Genomic DNA, 27,808 nt, shown 5'->3' with positions numbered 1-27,808 from the left:
AGTATTGACTATTAGTAATGACTGCAACTGTCCCTCTTCTCAGCATGCTACTACAGTGAAGGCTTGGTGTATGAATATTAATCACTTAACGTGATTTTTTCCTAATAGGCCTACGTGATTGGCTGTAAATTGGAGAGAAGGCTTTGGTTCATTAATATTAATTTGAACGCGTTACTGGACGCTCCGGGAGGGTTACTAAGCAACGTCTACAGGACCTCATTAATATTCATAATGTAAGCCCTCGCTTTAGTATCGGGATTCGTCGGTTTTCCAGCAGGCTGAGGGAAAGGTATGTTGAACAGCCGTGGACGCTACCAACGTCAGCTGCAAAGGGGTGGTCTTTTGTACACGCTTGGTTAAATGTAAACACCTCGACCGCACAAAGATTGCACAGCCGCTGCGTTGCTTTTAAAAATTGAGGGAAAGAGACGCAGTCTAACAGACGCGTTTCCGGCCTATTCCTTTTGTGTTTGTCACCCCTCCTACACACGGTTGGGAAATTCCCTCCACATGTACAGTGATTTGTGAGTGTTGGGGAGCCCGATGGGGTTGAGTTGTTCGTTGCTCGGGATTATGTGCTAGACTGGCGAGCGCGGTAGAGGAATCAAAGCAAGCAAGAGTTAACGTTACATGGAAGAAGGTGTGTTTGGGAATACGAGGAATTATCGCCAACAAAAAGGTGAGTTTTGTTGTTTTAATTTTATTATTTAATCTGTATGGCGGTAAGGATTTACAGAGGGTTTAGCCTCCTTGCATTTCCCAAATAACTTATTCTACGTGGCAGCGCTGGCCCGCAGAATCACGCATACACACACGCACGCACGCGCGCACACTAGATTCGATGGAGCTTGACCAAAACACAGCAGTGTGTTTGCACTCTGCCTTGAAAATTTACCATGGTAACGAACGATAGTTTCCACCAAGAAGCCAGTTACAGCAGTTGATTTTACTATAATAAAACTGTGGTAACTTTGCATTAGCCACCACTTTCTGAGATGTTTCACAACAAAGTTCAACGATTCTGAAAGCTCCTTGCATCGTTTCACTATAGTAGTTTATACCGATTGTAATATTTTGAAGGAAACTGATTACCGTGGTAATTTTTGTTAGGGCTTTCTAATGCTCAAATCCACGTTTTCGGTCTTGCATCTATATCTAGACCATAATATGGCATCCACTGGCTATTTTTGGAGTAATGTGTTGTGACTTGGGATGGTTTATAGCACCCAGGCTGCTCAATGCGGTAATGTGGAGTTTGTCCAAGTTAAGGTCTGCTGTAATAAGAACCATTGGCTGTGTCTCAACCTGATGTGTTGCCCACCAGCATTTTGGAGCATCATAGGCATGCTTACTTCTGCATGGGGTCTGAGAGACCCAGATACATTTTTAATATCTCAGAAACGTTCTTAATGTTGAAATATTGGCTCATGATATTGAATTTTGTGAGGACATTTAGAAGTCTGCCAAGTAACTTTGGGATTTCAAATATTAAACAGTAATATACAAAGAAGTTAAAAGTTTTTGTGGTTTGGTGTACATTGGTACAGTTATTGTATTTTTCAACAGTGTATTAAAATTGACCCCAAAATAAATAGAAGGTTTGCTATGCTGAATAACACTAATTTTAATCACTTAATTGTTATAATTTTACATGTACATCATGGGTACCCTTAGCAATCAGGAAGTGATCTCAGTCTCAACAGAACATGCAGGTTAATTGCATCACAACAGGACATGAATCGGAAAAGTATATTCTTATTTTCCCTCTCTCTCCTCGTCTCTTCTGGATTCAGGAATGTTCACAATTTCCTCTTTGCGGTCAGGGCGGGTGGTTTAATATTAGCCTTGTGCAACTATACACCGACCGGCGTTTAAGGGTCTCACGTTTATCCCCTCTTGTGTTACAGTGATTTTCTATAAGCTCTAAGAATATTTAATGTGTTTAACACATTGATGGGTTTGTAAGGTTGAAGTGAAGGCCTCTGAAATGATTTATACCATCATTCTTTTTACCACCAGGGGGACTGTTTCCATTGGACCCTTGACAATAACTTATTGAGAGATTAAATACATTTTGAGTTGTTGAGCAATTGTATATTTGATTTAGTTTAGTTTTTTTTAACCTCAAATCTGGACTAAAACGGTTTAAGAAGTATTCAGTGATCACTCGTAGTTCACTTAAGTTATGTTCATATAATTTTGTCATTTGAATCTCAAAGTGTTTGTGATTTTATCCAGAGTAGGATTCCATCCTGCCAGCCAAACGTGTCAAATCAACCTCGTCATTTAAGATTCGTCAGTGTGTTTACTTAGATGCGGGGTTTGCCTGAGTCGGTCTGTAGTCACATCCTGTCTGTGTTCCCGTGTCGTGCCCTGAAGATTAATGAGGCCTGGTTTTGCCGGGCATAATGTTAAATTTACCTTGTGTGTTTGTTTGTGGTGGTTTGGTGACAGGAAGCATTTTCTGCTCTCCTTTGTTTCCTTTCCTTTTCTTTTTTATCCTCAGGATGTTTTCTTTGCTGAGCTGCCCTTTATTTGTGCTTGTGTTTGTGGGTGTGTTCTTCTTATTTGCCCTGAAGGCAGCTAGAATAAATGTTCAAAAAAAGAATTCTCCCTAGAGAGTAAAGATTCCTCTGCCATCTCTGGTGTAACTTGTCTGTGTGTGCAAAACGCAGTGTGATTAAGCGATTCTGGAGAAAATGGCTCATCTGATTAAGTTGACTTGGAAATGTCCCTAAAATATCAAAATGGGCAATTCCCATTTCTTATTAAATATTTATTGTAAATGATCATAATCTTAAAAAAAAAGATGTGTGTGTGTGGGTGGGATAACCTGTCAATCACATGACATCACAGCAATAGAAATCTGATTTCACAATCCATAATCATTTCCCGATGGACAAAATCAAGTCTGGCCCTACATTTTCTTTCTTTTTTGAGAAGCCGTTTCACGCAGATATATGTCGTAATAGGGAAGAAAACACTATCCACAATAATAATTGGTCTTTTAATTTAAAGGAATTAAATAATTAACCCTTTCATGCATGAATAATGATAACCTCAGTCAGGATCCTATGTGTTTTTATTGCTCTTAGGGCATGAGCTGCATGAATTTTTTTTTTAACACAAATTTTTCAAAGAGATTTTCGGATGTCCACTAGAGTGGACCACATGCGTTTATGTTTTAAACTGAAGATATACGGTTAGGTATTAAGCATAATACAGTAATAACACAGCAATATTGTGTGATAATATTTGCAATATGGCATCAAAACCAATGCATATGCAAGAAAATGGGTTTTGAATAGCTATCCACTGTAGTGACCACTATGCATGAAAGGGTTAAAGGATTAAAAAACTTATTTTATCATTCTTGTTTCTTTATTCCCTTAAGGGAATAAAGAAACAAGAATGATAAAATAAGTTCTTGGTCTAAATGTAGTTATGAAATAATCAACTTAAACTACTATTTGCAAATAATATTTTATTTTAATATACAAATATTTACTCTTATTTGTATGTCTATGGTGAAAACGCAAAACATTCCTTGTCTTGTCACATTCAGTTATGAATTAGTCTGAGTTGCATCAAAAGAGGTGTTATTTTAAATCTGAGAAGCGTGGCTTTACAGTGAATATAGGGAATATCACTTAACAAGTGCTTTTAAATTGGCTGACATATTGGAAGTGCTCTATTATAGTGTGAAAAAATAACTGCTTTACATGAAAATGTGATCTGTAAAATCATAGTACATAACAGGCTTGTGTCTTAAATTGTTGAAATGGTCTCAACTAGCAGAATGCAATAAGCATATTTGTTTCAGTCAATGAAAAAGCGTCACCACCGCACATGTAAACGTTACACATATGATGCTTTTGCACATTTTGATTTGTAACTTTGTGAAACATTAGTAAACCATAGTAGATCACATATCTTGATTTAGAGCAGCTGGTCTCAAATGAGACCAAACACAACATAATAATAAATAATTAATAACAATTTGTTACATTTATATAGCGCTTTTCACTCAAAGCGCTTTACATAGAAGGGGGTAGGGCTGTGTGATATTGAAGAAAAATGCGATATTCGATATGCGATACAATATTGCTGTAAAATACGATAAGATAGTGTGTAAAATCTATTTCTTTCCCCAACTGATATCTTTCACTTAAAGCATAACCGACTGTGTTTACATGAATACTCATCAAGACAGCCATTTTGATATATCTCTGTGTGTATTTGACAGTTCGATTGTGTAACAAGAACAACTTGTGCGCACGTTTCGGTGTGTGTGTCAGACAGCAGACAGTGCGAGACTGCAAGGAGTTGTTTTTTGCAAGCTATTGCGTTTAATAACTCTTTTTAACGTCAAGCAAGTCACATAAGTAACAGTCATGTGCCCAGTCATTCTCTGCTATATGCGTCAACCTAAAACGTACAATTTTCACAAAGTTGAAGTAGCCTATTAAAATCATTCAGATATTGCGTACCCTTGCAATATGTACATTTGCGATATATTGCGCAGCCCTAGAAGGGGGGAATCTCTGCATCCACCTGGATAATGTGACGGCAGCCATATTGCGCCAGAACGGCCACCACACACCAGCTGATTGGTGGAGAGGAGAGTGGTGTCCCCATCACTATACTGGGGTGTTAGGACCCACACAGACCACAGGGTGAGCACCCCCTGCTGGCCTCACTAACACCTCTACCAGCAGCAACCTAGTTTTCCCAGTTGGTCTCCCATCCAGGTACTGACCAGGCTCAGCCCTGCTTAGCTTCAGTGGGAAACCAGTCTTGGGCTACAGGGTGATATGGCTGCTGGCGATAAGATAAGATGGAGTGATATGACATGCTGCTTGGCTAAAGCTATAGGACTTCCGGGATTCAATCGCATCTTCGATCACATCTTGATCGTGACGCAGTTTTTTCCAAAGTCACTTGAAAGTTCAACCAATGGAAACCGGATTTCGGGTATGGTGGATTGGTATAGTGGATAGGGATGGTGTGTAGAGACCAGTTGGACACTGTTTTACAGCTGGAGCGCACTTGGATTGTGGATTGGTTTGATTGCTTAGATTGACAGGTCTTGATTTTCCATCATCCATAGAATAGGAGCACACAGCTGAAACCGCGCTGGAAGATCATCACTCATCCACCAGGATCTTATTACTTGTTTATTCTATACTTTTTTGTGGTGTTTAAACAAGTACCGGTAGTTCTTATGCTCCGTAAAATCACTTTTTTGGACCCTTGGTTAATTATGTTTAGAAATAAACGGCTTGCCTAGTACCTAATCTATTGCATGGCTTGTAGACTTGTTTGAGAACAAGAAATTTAGGTGAGAGCAGGCGGATATAATTTTAGTTCTGTTGCTTTTATATGAAAATCAATATGATGGACAAGACACCCAAAGTACTTATTTAATTCCATTCAAAAGCTGTGTTAATCAATAATAACCCATAGAGAGATTGCACTGTCAGAGAGTTTGGGAATATTCGCACATAATTTATACACATAAAAACATGATATCAGAGTTTTAAAATCAAACATTTCATCTGCGCCGAACTTTCCACTCTCATCTGCGTTTTTTCGGAATTTCGCTCACGCGAATTTGCCTTGTTTAGTAAATCTGGCCCTTAGAATATGTTTCAACGGCTCACTCACTCCACCGTCAGGTTTAGCCTGAAATTTTTCATTTTCTCCCCCCCACCGATCGCTGTCTTCTCATATTCTAAAGAAGGAACACAAGTTTGTCCATGTTGTCGAGCATCTCTGTGTTAGGGATGCGCGGTATACCGGTACTGCAAAAATACCGGTATATATTTTATTTCAAACGGTACGATATCATGATTTTGCTCATTTCGGTATATACTGCTGTTCCGAAGTTCACCGCTAGGTGGCAGCGCGCTACCCAAACTGACGCGAAACCAGCAAATGTGGCAACAGAACAAGATGAATACAGCAGTTGAATCTCACTCAACACGCACAAAACTCATTAATAAAGAGAGGAGTAGACGTGAAATTTGGAATTACTTTGCTTATAAAACTGCTGAAGAACCATCAAACCTTGCCAAGCATCGGTCACTTAATTCCTGACTTGTAAGACATTAAGAGATCGACAGGTGAGTGCATCATTCAAACGATCTAATTTAGACATTTTTCTTTTAACACTGATTAACGCACATACATAAGATCGTATCGTTTAAATATAAAGAAATCTCCAGCGTTCGTTTCAACCAGTGACGTTTAGACCTCATAATATTTGCACGCATACTATTGCACTATTTACATCCGCGAAAGACATAACCAACTGTGTTTATGTAACTACTCACTAAAGATTTACATTTTTGACATAATTTTGTGTGTATTTGACTGAGGAAAAACAACTTAATTTGGAATGCGCGAGCTCTTTAGGCTTGTGTGTGTGTGTGTGTGTGTGTGTGTGTTTGTTGTTGGCATGAGCGCAAAGAAAACTCTCTCTCTCAAAGAGCTCTCATCCCATATGTATTACGAAATGCTATAAAATCGCTTGCATGTTCAAATTGGCGGAAGCGATAGTGTTGAATCTGAGCGCGCAGATTGCTTTTATAGTGCAGGTGCGATGTCTTTTCAAGCCAGAAGCAATGGAGACGCGCAGTAATGCTGAAATTACTTACAAAAAAGTTTCCAAATGACTGATTGATGTGACAATCTTTGTTGATTAATTTAATAATAAACATTTGCGGTAATTTCCCGCTTCATAAACCCAAAACTTGCGAGAGTGAGCAAAATTATGCACAATACCCGCATCAAAATTCAGACCCTGTATGGTATCGATTTAATATCGGTACTTCGGTATTAGATTGTGGTACCGTACCGAAGACAAAATTGTGGTATCGAGCCATCCCTACTCTGTGTCATGTTTCTAATGAAGCCGTAACACCGGCCTTTGAGAAGATGTGTTCCAATGATGTGGAAGTTAAGTTAAACCTGTTGTGCAGTATAATTTAGCTTCCACATGAACACATTTGCCTAAAATTGATACTGATACAACATTTCTCCAATGCCGCCTTAGATGCATGTTATTCAGAATGGACGCACTCTTCCTGGAACAACGGGCTGAAAACGGTAATTATAGACACAATGAATTCACAACGATTTATTACAATAGTGCACTTTATGATATGTAATATGACTGTCCCAATCATAGTTATTATTAGTCGTGCAATGCTGTTTGAGCTGCACGTGCTGAATCACAGAATGAACACACTGAAGCTCTTTGCCAGCGTGTTATTTAAAGAAACACATCCTATATGAGATTAATCAGATATATCCAAAATAAACATATTACATATTTTATCTGTACAAAATTATGCAAATGTACAAGTGAACTTGAACTAAGTTACGTGCGAGTCAGAATGCGTGACTCGTGTTGTGCACGCGCTCTTCCTGGCTCAACGCGATGGAACGGCCAACTAAAATAACTCACAATGTTTTATTATAATGTTCTCTCTTTATAATGTTATGTAACATTACATGACAGTCCCAAATCATAGTCATTATTTGCTGTATTACTGTGTTAATTCTTAACCAAATCCGGCGCTCTCGCTTCATTTTTCCTCCTGTGATTCGCAGTTGAGCAGCACGCATTCGCATGACCCTGATTAATCGATGATCGATAAGTTTTATCGCTTAAATGTATTATCGACAATTAATCGGTCGCCGATTAATCGCTGACATCCCTAGTATGGACCAGATGTGTTCGTGATCTGTCACTGCGTGACTTCACCAGAGGGTTTGCCTAAACGGTGCCTGAACCGATACTTTAAAAAAAAAAAAGGCCACAAAACGAAGTGAATGACATTAAATAGCTTTTTATTTATTTATTTTTTATTTAAATTGAACCATTTATTCAAAGTTTAATGTATACTTAAATGTATGAATATAAATAAATACAAAACACAATTGACTTATTTACAAATTATTATTGACTTATTTACAAATTCACAGTAAAACCTAAGCCACCTAACCCAACTACAACAGGCCTAATATAACTCTAAATAACAGTTACAGTAATAACAGCAGTAGTCTGTATTATTGGTATGCTACAAACCAGCTTCGAGCTTCAGCTTTATTTTGAAATATGATCATATTCTCTGGCTAAATATTTTAGAACGCATCGCCTTAATGTTTCCATGGCGACGCGTCATGTTTCTCACATGACACACAGCAGCCGCAATAGCGCTGACAGCTCAGCTGTATCGGGTTTATTTTGTTTTTTCTTTTTATTCAAAATATTCACAAACTTCTTAACTGTGTCATGAACTATCTGATGTTCAAATGTGTGAGTGAATGTGTGTTAGTTAATTTCGTTTTTCTTTTTATTCAAAATATTCACAAACTTCTTAACTGTGTCATGAACTATCTGATGTTCAAATGTGTGAGTGAATGTGTGTTAGTTAATCTATAAAGCGCAATGGGCATGTTAGTTTGCGCCTCAGAATCGGATCTGTCAGATTTACAACACTTGAGTTAATTCTCGTCTCATGAAATACATGAAAGTAAGTGACCACTGAACTGGAAGTAGAATAGAGTAAACTATATAGTTACTATATACTGTGCATGTATCTGATGTGAATAAAACATGTAACGTTAGTCAAAATATAACCGTCTGAAAGGATTGTCATTGCCGCTTCCATAGACATCATTGTGTGTTTTTTGCTAGTAGCCTACTTATGAGCATTTAAATGTCTGAAACCTGAAATAAACATTATGTGGTTGAAAACACTGAATAGTTGTCATGAGTTGTGATGTGACCAGCGCTGAGCGTCTGTCTCTGGCTCGGCGCCAGCCAAAACGCGAAAGCACGTTTGAATTTTGGCACCGAAATGAGGAACCGAAATCTGCGTTCTGATTGTTTCCGGTACATACCGGTTATATAAGTACTGGTGCCATATTGGCACCGGGTTTCGGTACTCAACCCTAATTATCGCTGACTTGCTTTTAATCGACTATTAGGGGGAAGCCCTAGTAAATGACCGCAAAATGTCTTTCAATTCAAAATGGCTAAATTTGATTAAAAAAAGCTGAGTAGTTTGCATCAATGGATATTACTGTTAATCATCGTTGAACATTTATGTCCTGTAACGGTTATAAATGAGCTACTTGCATTTTGACACACACTCTCCACGTTTCCGTTAAAACTAAAGCTTTGTGTGTTGGACATCGCACTCGTCTTCTGTGAACAATTTGTCCATTTCTAATTATTGGTAGGACTTGTCCCCCTTAATGTCTATGGTGGTTACAGCCATGAACATAAAGGTTGCAGCCAGGTTGAATCTGAATTGGCCACCTAAATAGTGCTCTTGAGAAAGACATTAAAATCCAGGTATTGGTTGTGCTTTTGCTGACTCATCTGTGTGACCATCGCTTATCCTCAAGTTAATCTTTTTTTCTAGAAAAGGTGGTCAAGATTGAGCTTCCCTATGCATCTATGCGAGAATGACTTTTCATGAACATGCTGTGTGGTTGAAGAAACTGTATCTCCCACCTGACCTGACATGTTTTTTTTGTTATAGGTCTTTAACATTTCAAAGAAAGCATGCACTTTGATTGGCTGTCTCAGCTGCAGTGTAGGAGTGGTTAAGATGGATTAGTTTCCCGTCTGGCTTGGATAGGTTAAGCTGACACGGCTATTGTTTGTAGGTTTGTTGTTGTTGTGTGTGCAGTCCTTTAAATGTGGTGTGTATGTAGTTCTTTGTGTCGCCTTGCCTCTCCAACAGCTGTGTTAGTCATCCTTGTGGCAGAGTTTGTTCTCTATCAGCCCTATTGAATGGGTACTGTAACCGTACAGTCTCACTTAATATTATTAATGAGCTAAGAGCTTGAATGGAATTTGTAACTGTTGAAAGTGGTTATACAAAATATCAGTGAAAAAAGTGGTGAACAAATACAATACTTTGGGTTCAGTGTCTTGCTTAGAGGTACTGTTTTGGTGGCGATTCAGCCAGCAGCCTTTATGTTAACAGTCTGGATACATCATTAGCATCCTTTTAAATCTGTTTTAAAGTCAAAGTAATCTGATGATCCAGAATCATTTTACCACACAGCGCTGCGTGTGTGTGGATGCCTTAAAAGCCAACTGAAACCATAAAGCTTTTTGTAGTAATGTGTACATTTGAGATTCTATTTCAATCTTAAAAGATAATTTATTAATATATTCTATTATGTTAATTTATTTATTCAATGTCATAAGATCCTTTAAAAATCATTCTAATATTCTGACTTGGTTTTCTTGAAACATTTCTTATTATCATCAATGTTGAAAACAGTTGTTCTGCTTAATATTTTTGTGGAAACTGATACATTTTTGTCAGGATTATTTGATTTAATAGAAAGTTCGAAATATTTTGTCTTTACTGTCACTTTTGAGCAATTTAATGCATTATTGCTGAATAAAAGTATTAATTTCTTTAAAAAAATGTTTTTTTACTGTAATGTACATGCCAGATATAGATTGAGTTGTTTATAAGTACACTGTAAAAAAAAAAATCAGGTCTCCAATTGAACATTTTATAGTGACCGATCACATCTAAAAAAAAATGTGTTGGCCAAATTGAATTTCTGTGAATTAAATTGCATCAATTCACAGAAATTCAATTTGGCCAACGGAAAAATTTAGATGTGATCAGTCACTAGAAAATTTTCAATTGGAGACCTGATTTTTTTTTTTTTTTTACAATGTACCTATGTCTTTTATTTTGTCTTTTAATGTTCTGATTAATAAGCATCTAAATGCTCAAAGAAAAAAACGTTATTCTGACTATGATCTTTCAGTAATTATGCCAACAGGTGTGGTTTAAAAGGGTTTAACCTGAAATTAGGTCATATTAAAAGTCATCTATGTGTTACTCAATCCACAGCTGATCTAGCCAAAGATCATACGATTACGTTTTACTACTGGTTATATATTCTAAAGACATAAAATCTTTGTATAGTAAGTTACAAAAAATAGATAAATAATTCTATATCTTGTTTCATCTCTAAATCTCATTTCACTTTCATTTTATTTGCCCTAAATTTAATTTAGAAGAGGATTACAGTTGGATTATTGCAAAATATACTGCCTGATGTTTTCTTCTAAAAAACATTACTACCAATATTATTAGTAATGTTAAGCTGTATCCTAGCTGGCAGAAAACATAAGTGTATCAAATGACTACCGTTTAATTGTTTACACCTGTTTAATAGACTCCAGATTCCTCTCTTTTATCTTTTAATATATATATATTTTTAAACCCTCCCTTGCCAAAGGCTTTTCTGTATCTTTTGTGTTGTGTTTAAGTAGTATGTATCTGCTTTCTTCAATGATTTTTATACAATGGATTTAATAACAGGTCTTCAGATGAGTTCAGATGATCTGATACCAAACTACTTCTCATGGTTGTGTCTTCTACTGCGGCATGAAGAAACCGTTCAGTGCATGTGAAAAGGGGAATGTGTCTGGGATTAGAATCACACTAAACTGAGCAGGTCTGGACATGCGGATTCCACCTATCAGTGGCATTTCCTTACCTTTCATTCTTCCACGCTTACTTTGTTTTTTGCTAGATCATTCTTAGTAAATTTTCCTCCACTTTGCTGGAAGGTTTCTGTCCGTCTGCATTGGTTCTAGAGGTTTCCTTTCTGAAAGGTAAAAGCGCAGTGGATGATGTAAGACTGTTTGTAAAAGCTAAACCCCAGCACTCCAGCAGTCTTCTTTTAAGATAAGGTAAGATTTGATCCCTTAAGGCAAAACGAGCTGTTACAGCAGGATGACATGCTGACAGGTTTAATATAGACCTTAATACTGTAGCAAATTATAACGGTCTGTGAACGAAAGGAACCTTTAGACATATGTGAGTTTTATTTGTCTCGAAAATAATCCAGGAACTGTCTCCCATCCTTTCAGCAAAGAAATGGCACACGTAACGTCACACATAACGTCACACATCCTGACAAATGTGAAATCATGAAATCCTCTGTTCCTTTCTGTTTTCATTCTGCTCGGCAATGCCAGATTAAAATGGCCTCAAAATGTAACTTTAATCAGTCATGTATATGATTTTAGGGCCATTATTGAGCCCTTTTGGGCTGTTTGCCTGCATGCTTGGCTTTAACTATTAGTGTAGGCAATGTTTCTAGAAACCTGTAAAAGTCAATCCCTTATGAACTCCTAACCATCATATGAAAAGCCAAAATCCACGTCATTGTCATCTGATGTATGCATCTGAACATTACACATATGTAGTGAGTGCAGCGGAGTGTGTGTGTGTGTGAGAGAGAATCAAAGGCCTCTATTGTTGGAATGAGAAGCAGATGTTGGGTGGAATTCTCCTGACTGCTGCACATTTTCCTTTTCTCTCTCTGTCTCTCTCTCATGCAAAGTCTTCTCGCTACCCCATTTTGCATTTTGCCTGATATTTTTTCAAAATATACTTGCTTAAATTATTTATTTTATTAATAGAGAAAGCTTTAATAAAGACCAGCCAACAGAGCTGAGAAAATGTCATAACAGTATATACAGTTCTACAAACTACAAATAATATATTAATACTAATTAGTGAAGCAATATGGCAGCATACTTGAGGAAAAAACTAAACGTTGTTGAAGAAAATAATTTAAATTAGTTTGAAATAAGGAGGTTAATTTATTCTGCTGTAAAACTAAAACCAGGACCAAACTGACTTCTATTAAGTTGCTTATTTTTTATTTCTATTTTTGGTCTATTTTATAGATAGAGTAAGGGTTAGTTCACCCAAAAATGAAATTTCTTCTATTAATGACTCACCCCAATGTTGTTCCACACCCGTAAGACCTCCGTTCATCCTCGGAACACAGTTTAAGATATTTTAGATGTAGTCCGAGGGCTTTCAGTCTTTTGAATGTAAGTGTATGCACACTTTGCTGTCCACGTCCAGAAAGGTAATGAAAACATCATCAAAGTAGTCCATATGTGACATCATTTGGTTAGTTAGACTCTTTTGAAGCGTCGACAATGCATTTTGGTCCAAAAATAACAAAAAACTAAGACTTTATTAAGCATTGTCTTCTCTTCCGGTTTAGTTTGAATCCGCGTTCACGCGCCACAGTGACGCTGCTGACGTAAGACGCAAACGCAAACTATGCACACTTACATTCAAAGGACTGAAAGCCCCCAGATTAAATCTAAAATATCTTAAACTGTGTTCCGAGGATGAACGGAGGTCTTACGGGTGTGGAACAACATTGGGGTGAGTCATTAATGGAAGAAATTTCATTTTTGGGTGAACTAACCCTTTAATATGTTGATATATTAAGCTTAGCCTACATATTTCAAACGTACAACTTCAACTTGATCATAGTAAGTATATTTCTGCAAATGTTGGTTTATACATCGAGGAAATATGTTCGGTTTAAAATAACGTGTAATATTCCTTTAAATTTGATATGGCATATTTGTGGTAATTTGAGATAAACCATGGTAATATTTCACTCAGTCCCTCTCTTTGTTAGTTCAGCAGTTTCTGTAGGTCTGTGCTCATATCACAGATAGTGATAGAGGCAGAGAGAGCAAGATATCAGTCTGTTAGTGTTTCATGTCTGTGCAGGCTGGTGTTATGTCCCAAAAATATCTAAAATCACAAAGTTGTCGAATCCTGACATAAAGTTTGTTTATAAACACAAACTACACCGTAAACCCGAATAAGTTGGCAAAACTTGTCAATCAATTGCCTAAATCTTTTTAAGTTAAGGAATTTAAAGTTTAATTAAGCAGAACTTGTAGATTTCTATTTTGCACTCATACATTTTAATTGCTCTGAACTTGAAATATTTGAGTAAGCTCATTTTTCATACATTTACTTAACTTAAATATCATGTAATCTCAAATTTTTAGTAGTAGAAACTTGACTAGCTTTAGCTAATTCAATAAATGCCACCTTGCTAATTGGTTACACAATGCTTTGGTTGCATTAGAAAAGAATAGCATAGCACTTGCTGAATGAGGACAGCAATATAATACATTTAACATACTGTATCTGTTCTCAAACTAAGCTCGTGCTCGGCTCGTCACCCTCTTAAAAAAACATGAAAAATTATTCTAAACCGCATAAAAACATTAAAAACTAAATATCCCATTTAACGTTATTCTTTCACAAAAAACAAACAAAAAAAACACTTTGGCATTTACTGTCCCTTTTGAGTGTCATGGCAAAGCATGCTGGGAATTAGAAATCCCAGTCCAGTTTTGGTTAAATTTAAGTTTGTCTAAATGATAAGAAACAAGTTCATTAAACTCAAAACAATGGAACAATTCAGATTTCTTAAAATGTGTCAGTTTTGAGAACTCAAAAGAAAAAGAAAGTTCCAAATACTTATAAGTTAATTTGTTTAATTTAAGTCGGCTCTACTCAAACCAAATAATTATTTTGAGCGTTAGGGTTTACAGTGTAGTCTGTAGAAACTAGCTAGTTTGTAGAAAAAAGTAACGGCTTGTAGATTAATAATAATTGTTTAATTCATATTGTATTTGTGTTGTCAAGCCTTCATTGTCATAGCACTTGATGCAATGCAGATTGTTTCAAAGCATCTTTACCGGGATCAACATAAAAATAATGATTCAATGATGCAAATATAGTTCAATTCAGCTGAAACGCAGCTCTAAAAAGAAAAAAAAGTAATTGCTCAGCTGAAGTTGTAAAGATCATCAATTATTAAATTAGTTCAATTCGGCTATAAAGTAGTTCTGCAGAAAACAGTGATGTCATTATCCAGCTCAGTTCAGTTCTCATCAAATAGTGTCAGTGCAGTCAGATCAATGATATTGAATATTGTTTGTCATATTACGCAGAATGTTTTTAATATCGTTACGGACTGTTTAATATAAAAAAAGAGAAAATAAAATAATTTCAACTATTATCAATATTAGTTGTCTGTGTGTTTATTTGATAAGAGGGATATGTACAGTTACTGTAGACAATAGCTGTAATGTTTATATAAGCCTCATGACAAGCTGTTTATCCAGCCGTTATCCTTTACAAAAGATGCTGTAATGCTCAAAATAAGCAATACAATGACAAAGAGGTGACAAATTTGTAGTGCACCATCAGAGTACACTACAGAATGTGTGTTTGTCGTGTGTAATGTACCCACAGCTGTCCATCAAAAACGTCTTTCTTTGTTTTTCTGTTTTCTATTCTGTTTTTCAAAATCCAGCAAATTATAGCTGGGTAATATTTTAGTGAAATATTTGGAGAGCTGCCTGGCAGTATGTATGCATGAGGTATGTTTTCTAGTTGTATTCCTGTTGAAATAATTTATTTTTGTCTTTTTTTAAATCTTTTTCAGAGTCGGGCGGTGGAGCTGCTGTGTGTTTGTGTGGTGTGATTGTGTGTTGATGCAGGAGAAACTGTTGGTTTGAAACAGTTGAGGTTCAATTTCTCTGGTCGCAGTGTCCGATTGTGTGTGTGTGTGCGTGCGTGCGTTTTTTTTTTTTTTATGTGTGTGTGTCTAAATTATCTGATCCCATTGTGACTGGGAGGTGCTCAGGGGTGGAGCTCCAGTGAGGGGCACGAATCTACAGGCTGCAGCCTCTCAAACATGAGCAAACTGACTTTCCACAATAACAAGACGATGCAGGACCGCCGGTGTGTGTGTGTGTTCCTCCCGAATGATGAAACGCTCAACGTAATAGTCAGTGTAAGTACAACTCCAAGCACTCAATGACATACACCAGTGGCGATTGCACGGGAAGCACAGCTGGGGAAGCTGATTTCATAAAAAATGCAGCAATTACCTTTATTTACATCATACACAAAGAATTTATTATGGACAACAGGCTGTTACCCATTCCCCGCCACTGAAACACACACTATATTCTCTCTCTGTAATATAGGTGATCTCTCATACTTTCTCTGTTCTTCTCTCTCAGGTTAAGACTGTGTGTCAGGAGTTGTTGGTGCAGGTCTGTGATCTGCTCAGGTTGAAGGACTGTCATCTGTTTGGCCTCAGTGTTATTCAGAGTAAGACACACACACACACACACACACACACACACACACACGTCTGGTTTACTCTCTTTGTGGGGACTCCCAATAGATGTAATGTTTTTTTTATACTGTAAAAACTGTATATTCTTTCCCCTTACACTAACCCTAGCCCTAAATCTACCCATCACACAAAACTTTCTGCATTTTAACATTTTTCAAATTCTGTGTGATTTATAAGCTTTGTGACACAAGTCCCCATGGGTCAGTGTGCATTCAGGTTGAAGTCCCCACCGGGACAGAAAAATACTAACACACACTTATGATTTTATAAGCTGTTTTCCTCATAGGAATAAAAAAATGTCCCCATAAAGGTCAAAGATTTCTGGTATTGCCATCCTTGTGGCACACACGCACAAATAATCTTTAATCAGCTTTATACTTTCTTATACACTGCTTTACACAGCTCTCTGTAATGCTTGATTCTGATTTGTCAGATCTGCGGTCATAGTCAAACCAAATATTATTGAGACACCTTCAACATTTTCTCACATTATCACAGTTTATTCGCTATAGTTTAGAAAATGTTAATAAAATATGACAAGAACTCCGACAAGAACTCCGTTAAACTGTGTCAGAACAAATTCATCTTGATAATAGGCTTGTTTGAGATGCGCCTCGCCTCGCCTGAAATTCAGCCGAGACTAGGCGGCTGCAGTGAGGGGAGGAGTGAAAAAAGTGCAGGCAAGCCGGACAGTTCTCTCTTCTCGTAGTGGATCAGACACCTGCGAGATCAAAGGCGGATATCGCGGGATTCACACTCGTGCGCTTTGTTGCTGATAAACTGGATGTAATTAAAGTTCTGTTACTTTTATATGAAAATAAATATTATGAACAAGACACCCAAAGTTTTTGTTATTTATTTCCATTCGAAAGACGTGTTTATCAATCATTTTGACTTTAATTAGGCCTACATAGCCTACATGATTTTATATATATATATATATTTTATAAATATGACAAAATCACATAACCCACAGAGAGATCGCCTTTGCTAGAGAGTTTGGGAATATTCACACATAAAAACATGATCTCAGAGTTTTAAAATCAAACATTTAAAAAAAAGAACCATACATCACGGTTGTTTAAACCAATAAGCATTAAGCTGTGTCATCAGCAAGTCGTTTCCCATCATGCTTTTGCTCCGCGCAGTCGGTGGAGAGCAGCTGCGCTCGTCTACAGAATCCGACACATCCGCCTTTCGCTCGCGAGAGTTTTTTGTCATACGTCAGCATGACATCAGAGCAAGGCGGACCGCCCTCGGACACTTTTCTAACCGGAATGCATCTCGCGCTGATCACCGGTGATCGGTTCTGCGCAGATTTTGCTCATCTCAAACAAGCCTAATGTCAGATAAATTTGATAGAAAGGTATGTAATGGATTACAATTACAAGCTGTTAGATTTAAGTACATAATTAGATAACACCAATTTAGATCAACCAATTACCAAGCAATGCTTAATTTTGTTCAGTCTGTGGTGTAAAAGGTCACATTAGCAATTAAAGAAAAAACACTTAAGCAAAACATGGTCAGGTCAAAGTGTCTGAATAATTTTGGTCCCAAATTTTTATACTTTTACTGGTAGTCCACTGTATCAAGAATTTTTGAGTATAATATGTCACAGTTTACTTTTATTTTGCTATCCTCACTATGGACTATAGTGCCCTGCACCCTCTAGTAAAAAATTATGTCTGGTGTCTGAATAATTTTTGGTTTGACTGTTTGTCAACTTTCAGGTCTGTTGTATCACTCTGTTTTGCGTCTCCCATGATCAAATCATTTAAACTCAAATTATAACTTTTTTTATTGCTCGATTTATTCCTTAATTTATGTAATTATGAAATGATTGGGATAATTTATGGCCTGCCATTTTTATTTTTGCATTTTCTGCTTTGTATTAGAGTCATGATCATCCTGTCAGGGTTTATTTTTGCTGTAATGAATTACCGGATGCTGTTTGTAATTAATTTTTTTACATTAGCCATTACACACATACACAAACATTTTAAAGACTTAAATGCATGTGTGTTTTCAGTGTATTTTAAGTGTGCTTTTTCTCCTAGACAATGAACACATATACATGGAACTCGGACAGAAACTGTCGAAATATTGTCCAAAAGAGTGGAAACGGGAAGCCAGCAAGGTATCACGCAAACAGAGTTTGATTTTCTTGGGAATTTTTTGTTGTTGTTGTTGCACACTGACAGAATTCTCACTAACTGCAGGGAATTGACCAATTTGGACCTCCGATGATTGTTCACTTCAGAGCACAGTATTACGTTGAAAATGGCAGACTTATCAGGTGAGACATCTACACTACCCTTCAAATGTTTGTGGTCAGTAAGATTTTATTAGTATTCTTATTCAGCAAGGATGCATTGAATTGATCAAAAGTGACAGTAAAGACATTGGTACAAAAATTATTCTTTTAAACTTTATATTCATCAAAGAATTTTGAAAAAAAAAGTTTCCACAAAAATATTAAGAAGCACAACTGTTTTCAGCATTGATAATAATAATAAATGTTTCTTGAGCAGCAAATCAGCATATTAGAATGATTTCTGAAGGATCGTGCACTGATTAACTGGAGCTTTGATGCTGAAAATTCAGCTTTCCCCAAACTTTTAAACGGTAGTGTATACATAGAAAATGTATACACATGCTAAAGAAAAAGTACTATGTTCTATATGTGTCTGTCTGTTTCAGCGACCGCATGGCACGGTATTATTACTATTGGCATTTGCGGAAGCAGGTGCTGCCGTCTCAGTGCATCCAGAGAGAAGAGGCTTATTTCCTTCTGGCTGCATTTGCGCTGCAGGCTGACCTAGGAAACTTCAAAAGGAACAAACATTTTGGTGCCTATTTCCAACCGGAAGCTTATTTTCCCTCCTGGGTAAGTCTGCACAGCACCCCATTAAACTGCTTCCTGATGAATCATTATGCTGATCAAGCCTGTTAAATGTGTGTACGCTCCGACCGCCCTCTGTGTGTGGTTTATGGGCTGTACTGTTGTCCCTGAGTATTTCTGCAACATTGAACAGAGCTTTTTGTGAAAAAAAAAAGACTTTTTATTTATCAGTGCATGTAGAGGATTGACGTTAAAAATAGAAGAAAGCTTTTAGAGAGAATCTTGAGTGCATTAGCTTTAGGCTTCCTGAGCGGTGCTATCATCTGGATACACATGCTGTAAAATGCTCCTTCACTGCAGGATGGTGCAGTCGGAGATAGACTGTGCTGTATAACTGGCAGATTACAGAGACTGCTGACAGCACTGCGTTGAGTTGAGCACTGATGAGTTTTGTGTTTTTATGCATGTTCAGGGACATCACTGTATCCAAGGCTGACAACCAGGATTATAACTGCAGTAATGTAAATTTTTTTATATGTTGTATATATAAAAAATAACATCACTAAATTATTTTAAATCTAGTTTGGTTCTCTAGTAGGCTATTCCATCTATATTTGCATTTAGCTTAAATGTAGGTTACTGTAAGATTGGAAATGAGCTTTCATTGACCTTCACTATTACAACACATATTTAACATATATTTAAAATATGTTTTGGTTAGAAAAAACTAAATATATTTTTGCCATATGGAATGCTATAGGTAGGGTCACACCTGCAAATGAGTGGTGAACTGAGAAAATGTTATATATATTAACTTCTTGAGCAATTTGAGCTACAGTAGCTCGCCTGTTTGATCGGACCACCAGCCGTCACTCCCCACGTGCATCAATGAGCCTTGGCCGCCCATGACCCTGTCGCCGGTTCACCACTGTTCCTTCCTTGGACTTTTTTTGATAGATACTGACCACTGCAGACCAGGAACACCCCACGAGAGCTGCAGTTGCTCTGACCCAGACGTCTAGCCATCACAATTTGGACCTTGTCAAACTCGCTCAAATCCTTACGCTTGCCCATTTCTGCTTCTAACACATCAACTTTGAGGACAAAATGTTCACTTGCTGCCTAATATATCCCGCCCACTAACAGGGGCCATGATGAAGAAATAATCAATTTTATTCACTTCACCTGTCATAATCTTATGCCTGATCGCTATTGGTTTTAAGTGGTCATAATGTTATGCCTGATATGTGTGTGTGTGTGTGTGTGTGTGTGTGTGTGTGTGTGTGTGTGTGTGTGTGTGTGTGTGTGTGTGTGTGTGTGTGTGTGTGTGTGTGTGTGTGTGTGTGTGTGTGTGTGTGTGTGTGTGTGTGTGTGTGTGTGTGTGTGTGTGTGTGTGTGTGTGTGTGTGTGTGTGTGTGTGTGTGTGTGTGTGTGTGTGTGTGTGTGTGTGTGTGTGTGTGTGTGTGTGTGTGTGTGTGTGTGTGTGTGTGTGTGTGTGTGTGTGTGTGTGTGTGTGTGTGTGTGTGTGTGTGTGTGTGTATATAATATAATATAATATATAATATAATATAATATATATATATTATATATTATATTATATTATATTATATATATATACACATATATATATCTATATCACAACATCATATATTATTATTATTATTATTATTATTATATGTTATTAGTATTATATCACACAGAAGAAGGCTAACTTTCTTTGTTAAACTTTATCTGTAACAAAAATATTATATAGGCATCTAAGTTTCTTGATTGTTAGAAAATGTGCAAGTCACTACATGTTTAGTGGACCATTTAAATGTCTTTTAATATTACGTGATTTACGTCAGAGTCAGACTATCATTCAGTTTGAATGATTGAAAAATTAAAAAATAAATATATTTTGTTGTTTTCCTAATAAAGTTACTGAATGACTGGCAAATAACTATTTTTAAAATACAATTATTTTTTAAATATTATGGAAATTAAAATCTTATAAAGTCATGGAAATTCTGTAGTTAATATACTTTTTTTTTAAAAAGTGCAATGTCTATAAAATTATGTTTTTAAATCTACCGGAATCCGGAATGTCATGTAAATTTATCAGACAAAAGGTGTGCTTTATTATTATTTTGGTTCTATCTTTTCTAGGTAATTGCTAAGAGAGGATGTGACTATATTCTCCGTCATATTCCAAACATGCACAAAGAGCAGTTTGCCCTTACGGCATCAGAGGCCCAGCTGAAGTACATAAAGGAAGCAGCGCTATTGGACGACGTGACTGTTCATTATTACCGCCTTTACAAGGTCAGTGAAGAGCTATTGACAGTTTGTGTGAGTGCACATGCAGACGGATTTTGAACATAATGAAACATTTTCTTTCTGTCAGGATAAGAAAGAGTTAGAGGCCTCTTTAACTCTTGGACTGACCTTACGTGGGATTCAGATTTTTCAGGTATGCCATTTATTTCAATTCAGCACTTTATTTGTCCCTGAGGTACAATTAACAAGGCCACGTAGAGTAACACACAATCGCTATGCATAAATAATGTTATGTACAGAGTGAGGTTATACAGCAAATTGCTAATTTTATTATATGTTGTGATGGTTCAATTTGTTTTTGTTTTTTAAGAATGTGGGAACTGTCAGGCAACTCTTGTATGATTTTCCCTGGACCAACGTAGGAAAACTGGTGTTCGTGGTCAGTATTACAGTATTTTATTAGTATGATTTAAAGGTGAAGTGTATAATTCGGTGCTATTAGGGTCACTGTTTAAATTTTGCTTTGACCCCATTTCCTTTCCACAGGGGAAGAGGTTTGAGATTCTTCCTGATGGTTTGCCTTCAGCCAGGAAACTCATGTACTACACAGGCTGTCCTTTGCGTTCACGACACCTCCTGCAGCTGCTCAGCAACAGCCACAGATTGTATATGAACCTACAGCCTGTGCTGAAACAGGTTCGGCGGCTAGAGGAAAATGAAGGTATCTTACAAATATGCACAATACCAATGCAGTAACCGAAACGTCCTAAAATGTAATAATTTAAATGTTCATGAAATCTGTGATATACAGACAGATAAGGCCAATCTTTCAATCAAGCAAGGCAATACAATTATCAAATAACCATCTTTTATTGTCATATACATTGAAAAAAAAGGATTTTTTGAAGTTGCAAATAATAAATTAGTTTTACAAGGAAATACTTTCCCTTTCTACTCTAATTCAATGTCTCTTTGTAATTTTTCTAACAATTCTACACCATTTTTTCAGTGTACAACTGATTCATGAAACTATTGAAGACATTTCTGTTCATTTAAATAAAGCTGAAATAAAATATAATTTTTGTTAATTTATTAAAATTAGATTTGTTGCATTGGCAATAAACTGAAATGAGTTAAAGTTAAAGCACTAAAGTGATTAATTGGAAATAAATAAAAGCTAAAACTTAAAGTAAAATTAACATGATAACTAAAAATATAAAAATAAAAGCTGATTCAAAATATTAAAATTGAAATAAAAGCTAAAATAACACTGCAATAACTGACATTACACACGCAACAAGAATATGAATATCGACAGAAAGTAATTATTTTTTTGTCATGAAAGTATTATTATTTTATTTTGCAAAGGACCTTGAGTATATGGTTGACATTATTAAACTGTGTGTTCTCAGAAAAGAAGCAGTACAGGGAGTCGTATATCAGTGATGCTCTGGAGGCGGACATGGATCATTTGGAGCAGCGTTCACGTGCCAGCGGCAGCAGTGCTGGCAGCACATCACGACCCAATCCCTTTTCACGACACTCCACCACAAGTCATGGCAGCTCCCGCACATCCGGCGTCGACACCGACAGTTTCCGAACCCCTACCAACACACCACACAGACCGCTGAGAACACACTCGTCTTCCAACACCAGTCATGCCAGCACACACACGTCTGGCATCGAGAGCAGCAGCAAGGAGCACTGCCTGGATGAAGACGGTAGGAGACTAGCAGTTTAATGTGACACTTTCCTCCCAGACAGTTAATTGCAACTCAAAGACTCATTACATTATTAATAACTGTATCAATAATAAATGCCGTATGATTAAATGGCTGCATTGATCAAATCTCATTGGTACTCATGTTAATACTGATGCAGTAGCGGTCAGCACTGAGAGTCTGTGTCAATGTTTTCTTTAGAGATTGAGATGCTGGTTGATGATCCAAAAACTTGTGAAGATCTTCATGATTTGGAACTGAACCAGGAACTGTGTATCCACATTACAGAGGACATGCTGTCAGCACCGAACAACGGATGCTCCGGTATGCATACAAGTTATGTTATGTTAGAAGGTTGGGTTTGATACATCAAATTGAAAAAGTGACAGTTAAGACTCTCACATTGTTACAAAAATGTTTTAAATGTTTTCAACGCTGGTGCTCAAGAAACATTCCTCCTTATTATCAAATCAGCATATTAGGATGATTTCTGAAGGATCATGTGACACTGAAGACTGGAGTAATGATGCTGAAAATTCAGCTTTGCATCACAGAAATAAATTACATTTTAAAACATTAAAATAGAAAAGAGTTATTTGAATTGTAATCTCACAATATTACTGTTCTCACACACACACACACACACACACACACACACACACACACACACACACACACACACACACACACACACACACACAATGAACAAAACAATGTAATGGTCCTACAAGCAGATTTCATTTATTCTCTTTTTTGAGAGGTGATCTGCACGTGTTTTCGTGAGATTGACCCACAGTGCCACGAATAGAGAATACAGAACTGTCCTTTTAATTAGTAGGTTCAGGTGTATCAACCGAAACTGTTGCTGACAGGTGTGTAAATACAAGCTGTGTCATCTCTGGAGGCATTAGCTGTAGATTGAGTCGATCTGTGGCCTTTCAGTGCCACCAACAAAAGTCATTTTGTCGGTCAAATACTTGCTGTCCTAGAGCTGCCCAGGGTGAATGAAGGACATGGTTGTATTGACATTGATAAATTCCCACCCCTAAAGCCATGGCAACTTCCATCTATAGTGCATACAAATGTTTGTATTTATGCTCTGCTCTAAAATATTTAATTGGCTAGAAATTACTCTTTTTGGGTACTTTATACTTTTTAAATCCTTATCCAGTAACAATGGATGGCTGGAAAATACATGGAAGAGTCATGAAACAAAACACATAGGAAATCACTGGTCAAAAAGTGTGAGGATCCAAATTCAAGCAGTGGTTACTTAATTGAGAAAAGCTTGAAGGCGATATTTGTTTTTTATTTATTTATTTACTACTAAATTTGGTACTGTGCACCTTGGTGTGATAAACCTTCAAATGATGGAGTGAGAGAGAATTATGACGTTAATGATGTATGTGTATGTTGTATATGTGTTTGTTCTTTTCAGGGTTAGTGGTGAAGGAAGTCAGTTCTTCAACATCCAGCTCATCAGAGACCGTAGTGAGAATGAGAGGCCAGAGCATCGAATGTCTCCCTCAGGTGCACCTTCACACACACTAACACACACATTTACACACAACACGTAACAGCTGTTGAATGACACCGTCTCAACCACTGAAGTTAAATCGAGGACGTCAACTCTGCATTTTGAGCTGTATCATTCTTCTGTTGAGTAATCCTGTAATCTCTTTTAACAGTGCTGGTAACCCCACTTCCTCTTAACAGTATTTGTTTAGGGCAGCCTTACCCTACACCCAACAGCATTGTCGTTTCTCATCTGTGAATTCATGTGAGTGTACAGCTAACCGCTCTGAGATTTTAGGGTTAGTTGAGAGTTAGTGTAGTCGGTGATTTCTGTGTTTTAATGAGGCTTGTTGGTTTCCTACGTGCTGACGCGGGTTTTGTTGTCTTTGTTTTATTAGACGGCGATGGGCAGGAAGGGCCAGAGCTCCACAGACCGCCACAGCCAATCACTTGATGATGTTCGTCTGTTCCAGAAGAACTGCCAGGAGTGGGCGGAGCTTTGCCAGGACACCGCACATAGCTATACGTTCGGCTGCGAACCAGACCTCGGGGACACGGTCGGCTGTGGGTATCAGGGACTTGCAGATCAGTGCACCGGGATCCGGAATAACCAGCACACGTTTCCAATCAAGAGAACCAGCAAGTATTTCTCTCTGGATCTGGACAGGGAAGATCTGACCGCAGACCACATGACCACTGAAGCAGAACCAGAGTTTGTGGTGTAACGCAGAGAGTATTGAAAAGAGCCCCAGAACAAATTAAGAATTACAGGATGTTATTATTAAAGGGATAGTAAATGGAAAAAAACTGAAATTACGTGATTAGTTACTCACTTCGTTACAAACCTGATGTTCTTTCTTCTGTGGAACACAAATGGAGAAATTCTAACTCTGATGGTTGCATTTTTCCCTGCTGTTACGATGAAAAAGAATGCAAAAGCACCATCAACATATCCTAAAAGTAGTCGTGTGCTCTAGACTTTAGTCAGGGTAGTGCTATTTCTTTTATTTTTAAAAGAAATAAAAACTAGGCCGTAAAAATAAAAGTACAGTGTGTCCAGTGGAATGTGCTTTTGTTTAACACCATCCAAAAACACTAGTACATAAAATGTGTTGTTACATTTTGTTACAAACCTGTATGCATTTCTTTCTTCTGAGGAACACCGAAGAAAGAAACGCATTCACATTTGGAATAACATAAGGGTGAGTAAATGATGACAGAATTGTCCCATTAGATTCAATATGGTATCTACCCTGACTAATGTCTGTATTTCAAATCTTCTAAAGCCTTGCGATGGCTTTTATGGATTGATGGTTGTACTTTTATGGTGCTTTTTGTCATATTTTTAAGAGTTTGACAACCCCGACTACCATTTAATTTCATTGTATGGAAAAGAGCAGTGTAAATGTCTCGTGTTCCACAGAAGTAAAAAAAGTCTGGTTTGGAATGACATTACGGTGAGTAAATGATGATTTTTGGGTGAATTTAGGTCATTTAGTACGTGTGTGCATGTGTATCCAAAACAAGCACCATCCTAATGCCAAAATACTAAAATCTAGAAAAAGCTGCCTTACCAAAGTATCCAAAAGTGTGTGTGTGTGCGCTGCCCTAAATAAACCCTCAGTGCCTTAAATTCACTATGCAGGTTCTCAGAACATAAAACTAAAGTTTCTGCACTCCTGTTTACTTCCACCCTCATCTCCAAGGAAACGCCCCAGTCTTGTCTCCGAGAATAACACTAAACCTAATGAGCTTTTTGGGATTGTGGCAACCAAATCATGTGAGCATCATAATCAGAGGGCCCATTGCCGGGGTGTGCCGCCCCGCAGGATAAATGACTGATGGGATTTCAAGCCGACGTGGCTCTTGATTTAGAGACGTTTGCACACAGCTGATACTGATGCTGATCGGGTCAAGTCTTCCATAGACCTTCCTTTAGAGGTTCCCATTTTCTTTGTCTGTCTGTTAACTGTTTATTTGTAAAACTGGAAGTTTGTCTTTTATTATATAGTTTTATAAAGAATGACTGCTGTGTGTGTGTGTGTGTGTGTGTGTGTATGTTTTAATGGTGTGTTGCCTGTCAGTATTAAGCTGTTAATGGGAGACAGTATTAGAAACCTTATGTAAAGGTTGCAACATGCAATTCTAAACAAGAAAAACAGAGTGTGTGAACACGCCATTTAAAGGGAGGTAGACACTAAACATGAAGAATGTGCATAGATCACTGCAGTTAGACATGGAAACCCAGTTCTATCTACTCTTTGCATTTGCGGTTTGGAAAGCTTTGAATGAACAGCACTTAAAAGCTCATGTGCATGTGGGCCTTCGTGTCATGACTTTGTGCGTTCTGCTAGACACTAGTACAGTACATATAGATCCCCTGACCCGTCTTCACATTCATATCTCTGAACCCTTGGAAAAGCAGCAGTGAATTTGAAATGGTCGTCGTCAAATAATAATTTTGGTTGCTGTTGGATTTCATGGTGACTGAACACTTGCATCGGTTCTGCTTGCAGACAACAGCCGATCATACATGGACTCGTTTACCCTTAATGTTTGCAGCTAGACTTTGTCCTTTCTGTGAAAGGAATTTCCTATGTGAAAATGAAATTGTTTTCCCCAGTTCCTTTGCAGACCCATTCGACTCTCATATAAAAGTGTATTCTGTGCCTTGCAGGTGCCAAAGTCCTCAAATGTTTGCAATAAAAGGTACCTTCATTTGTAATTAAATCTGTCCTGTGTTTGTGTCCTGTTTTGTGTGCAGTACTTTGATGAAATTTACTTTATAAGTGCTCAATAACATCCCGTGATTTGTTTTTTGTCTGATGATGTTTATGAATTGCATGGCAATTACTATTGGTTACATCTGATACAACAGTTTCAAGGTTCTCATAATCCTCTTTAATCATATTTAATTACCCTGATAAACAATATGTACAATAACCAATTATTAGTTCATTTCTTATTATTCTTTTATTTGCATTATTTTGCATAGTTTTTTGTTGTTTGTCTAAATACGAAAAAAAAAAAAAGAATTTGGGATGTCTAGATCACATCCCAAAATCAGAAGAAAGAATTCCCATTGAAGGTGTGCTGTGGTACCTGGCACCAAGATGTTAGCAGCAGATCCTTTAAGTCCTGTAATTTGCGAGGTGGGGTCTCCATGGATCGGACTTGTTTGTTCAGCACATCCTACAGATGCTCGATTGGATTGAGATCTGGGGAATTTGAAGGCCAAGTCAACACCTCAAACTCGTGCTCCTCAAACCATTCCTGAACCATTTTTGCTTTGTGTCAGGGCGCATTATCCTGCTGAAAAAGGCCACAGCCACCAGGGAATACCATTTCCATTAAAGGGTGTACATGGTCTGCAACAATGCTTAGGTAGGTAGTACGTGTCAAAGTAACATCCACATGG

General features: G+C 37.3%; 1 protein-coding gene across 4 annotated transcripts; it reads left to right on the top strand.

The window, feature by feature from the left end:
* Nucleotides 1-275: 275 nt before the first annotated feature.
* On the top strand, nucleotides 276-27,403 carry frmd6 (FERM domain containing 6). 4 transcript variants are annotated; one of them, XR_013818406.1, is made up of 15 exons: nucleotides 347-679; nucleotides 15,349-15,699; nucleotides 15,932-16,022; nucleotides 18,111-18,190; nucleotides 18,273-18,349; nucleotides 18,754-18,940; nucleotides 21,044-21,199; nucleotides 21,282-21,347; nucleotides 21,525-21,593; nucleotides 21,701-21,875; nucleotides 22,567-22,875; nucleotides 23,077-23,199; nucleotides 24,314-24,405; nucleotides 24,564-24,655; nucleotides 24,789-27,123. XR_013818406.1 is itself a non-coding variant. In XM_079842508.1 (15 exons), the coding sequence occupies exons 2-15, from the start codon at nucleotides 15,601-15,603 to the stop codon at nucleotides 24,842-24,844; spliced, it is 1,644 nt and encodes a 547-aa protein (XP_079698634.1). In that variant the 5' UTR covers nucleotides 389-679; nucleotides 15,349-15,600; the 3' UTR covers nucleotides 24,845-27,117. The 4 variants fall into 4 exon arrangements, 3 of the variants coding, with proteins under 3 accessions (XP_079698632.1, XP_079698634.1, XP_079698633.1); XM_079842508.1 differs by having other exon boundaries at nucleotides 389-679; nucleotides 24,592-24,655; nucleotides 24,789-27,117; XM_079842506.1 differs by lacking the exon at nucleotides 24,564-24,655 and having other exon boundaries at nucleotides 276-679; nucleotides 24,789-27,403.
* The last annotated feature ends 405 nt before the right edge of the window (nucleotides 27,404-27,808 follow it).

The sequence above is a fragment of the Gobio gobio genome (genome assembly GCF_949357685.1).
Source record: "Gobio gobio genome assembly, chromosome: 18".
In the NCBI taxonomy this organism is placed as follows: domain Eukaryota; kingdom Metazoa; phylum Chordata; class Actinopteri; order Cypriniformes; family Gobionidae; genus Gobio; species Gobio gobio.
Note: the sequence above shows the minus strand (reverse complement) of the source record. Positions and strands in the feature narration are given on the sequence as shown.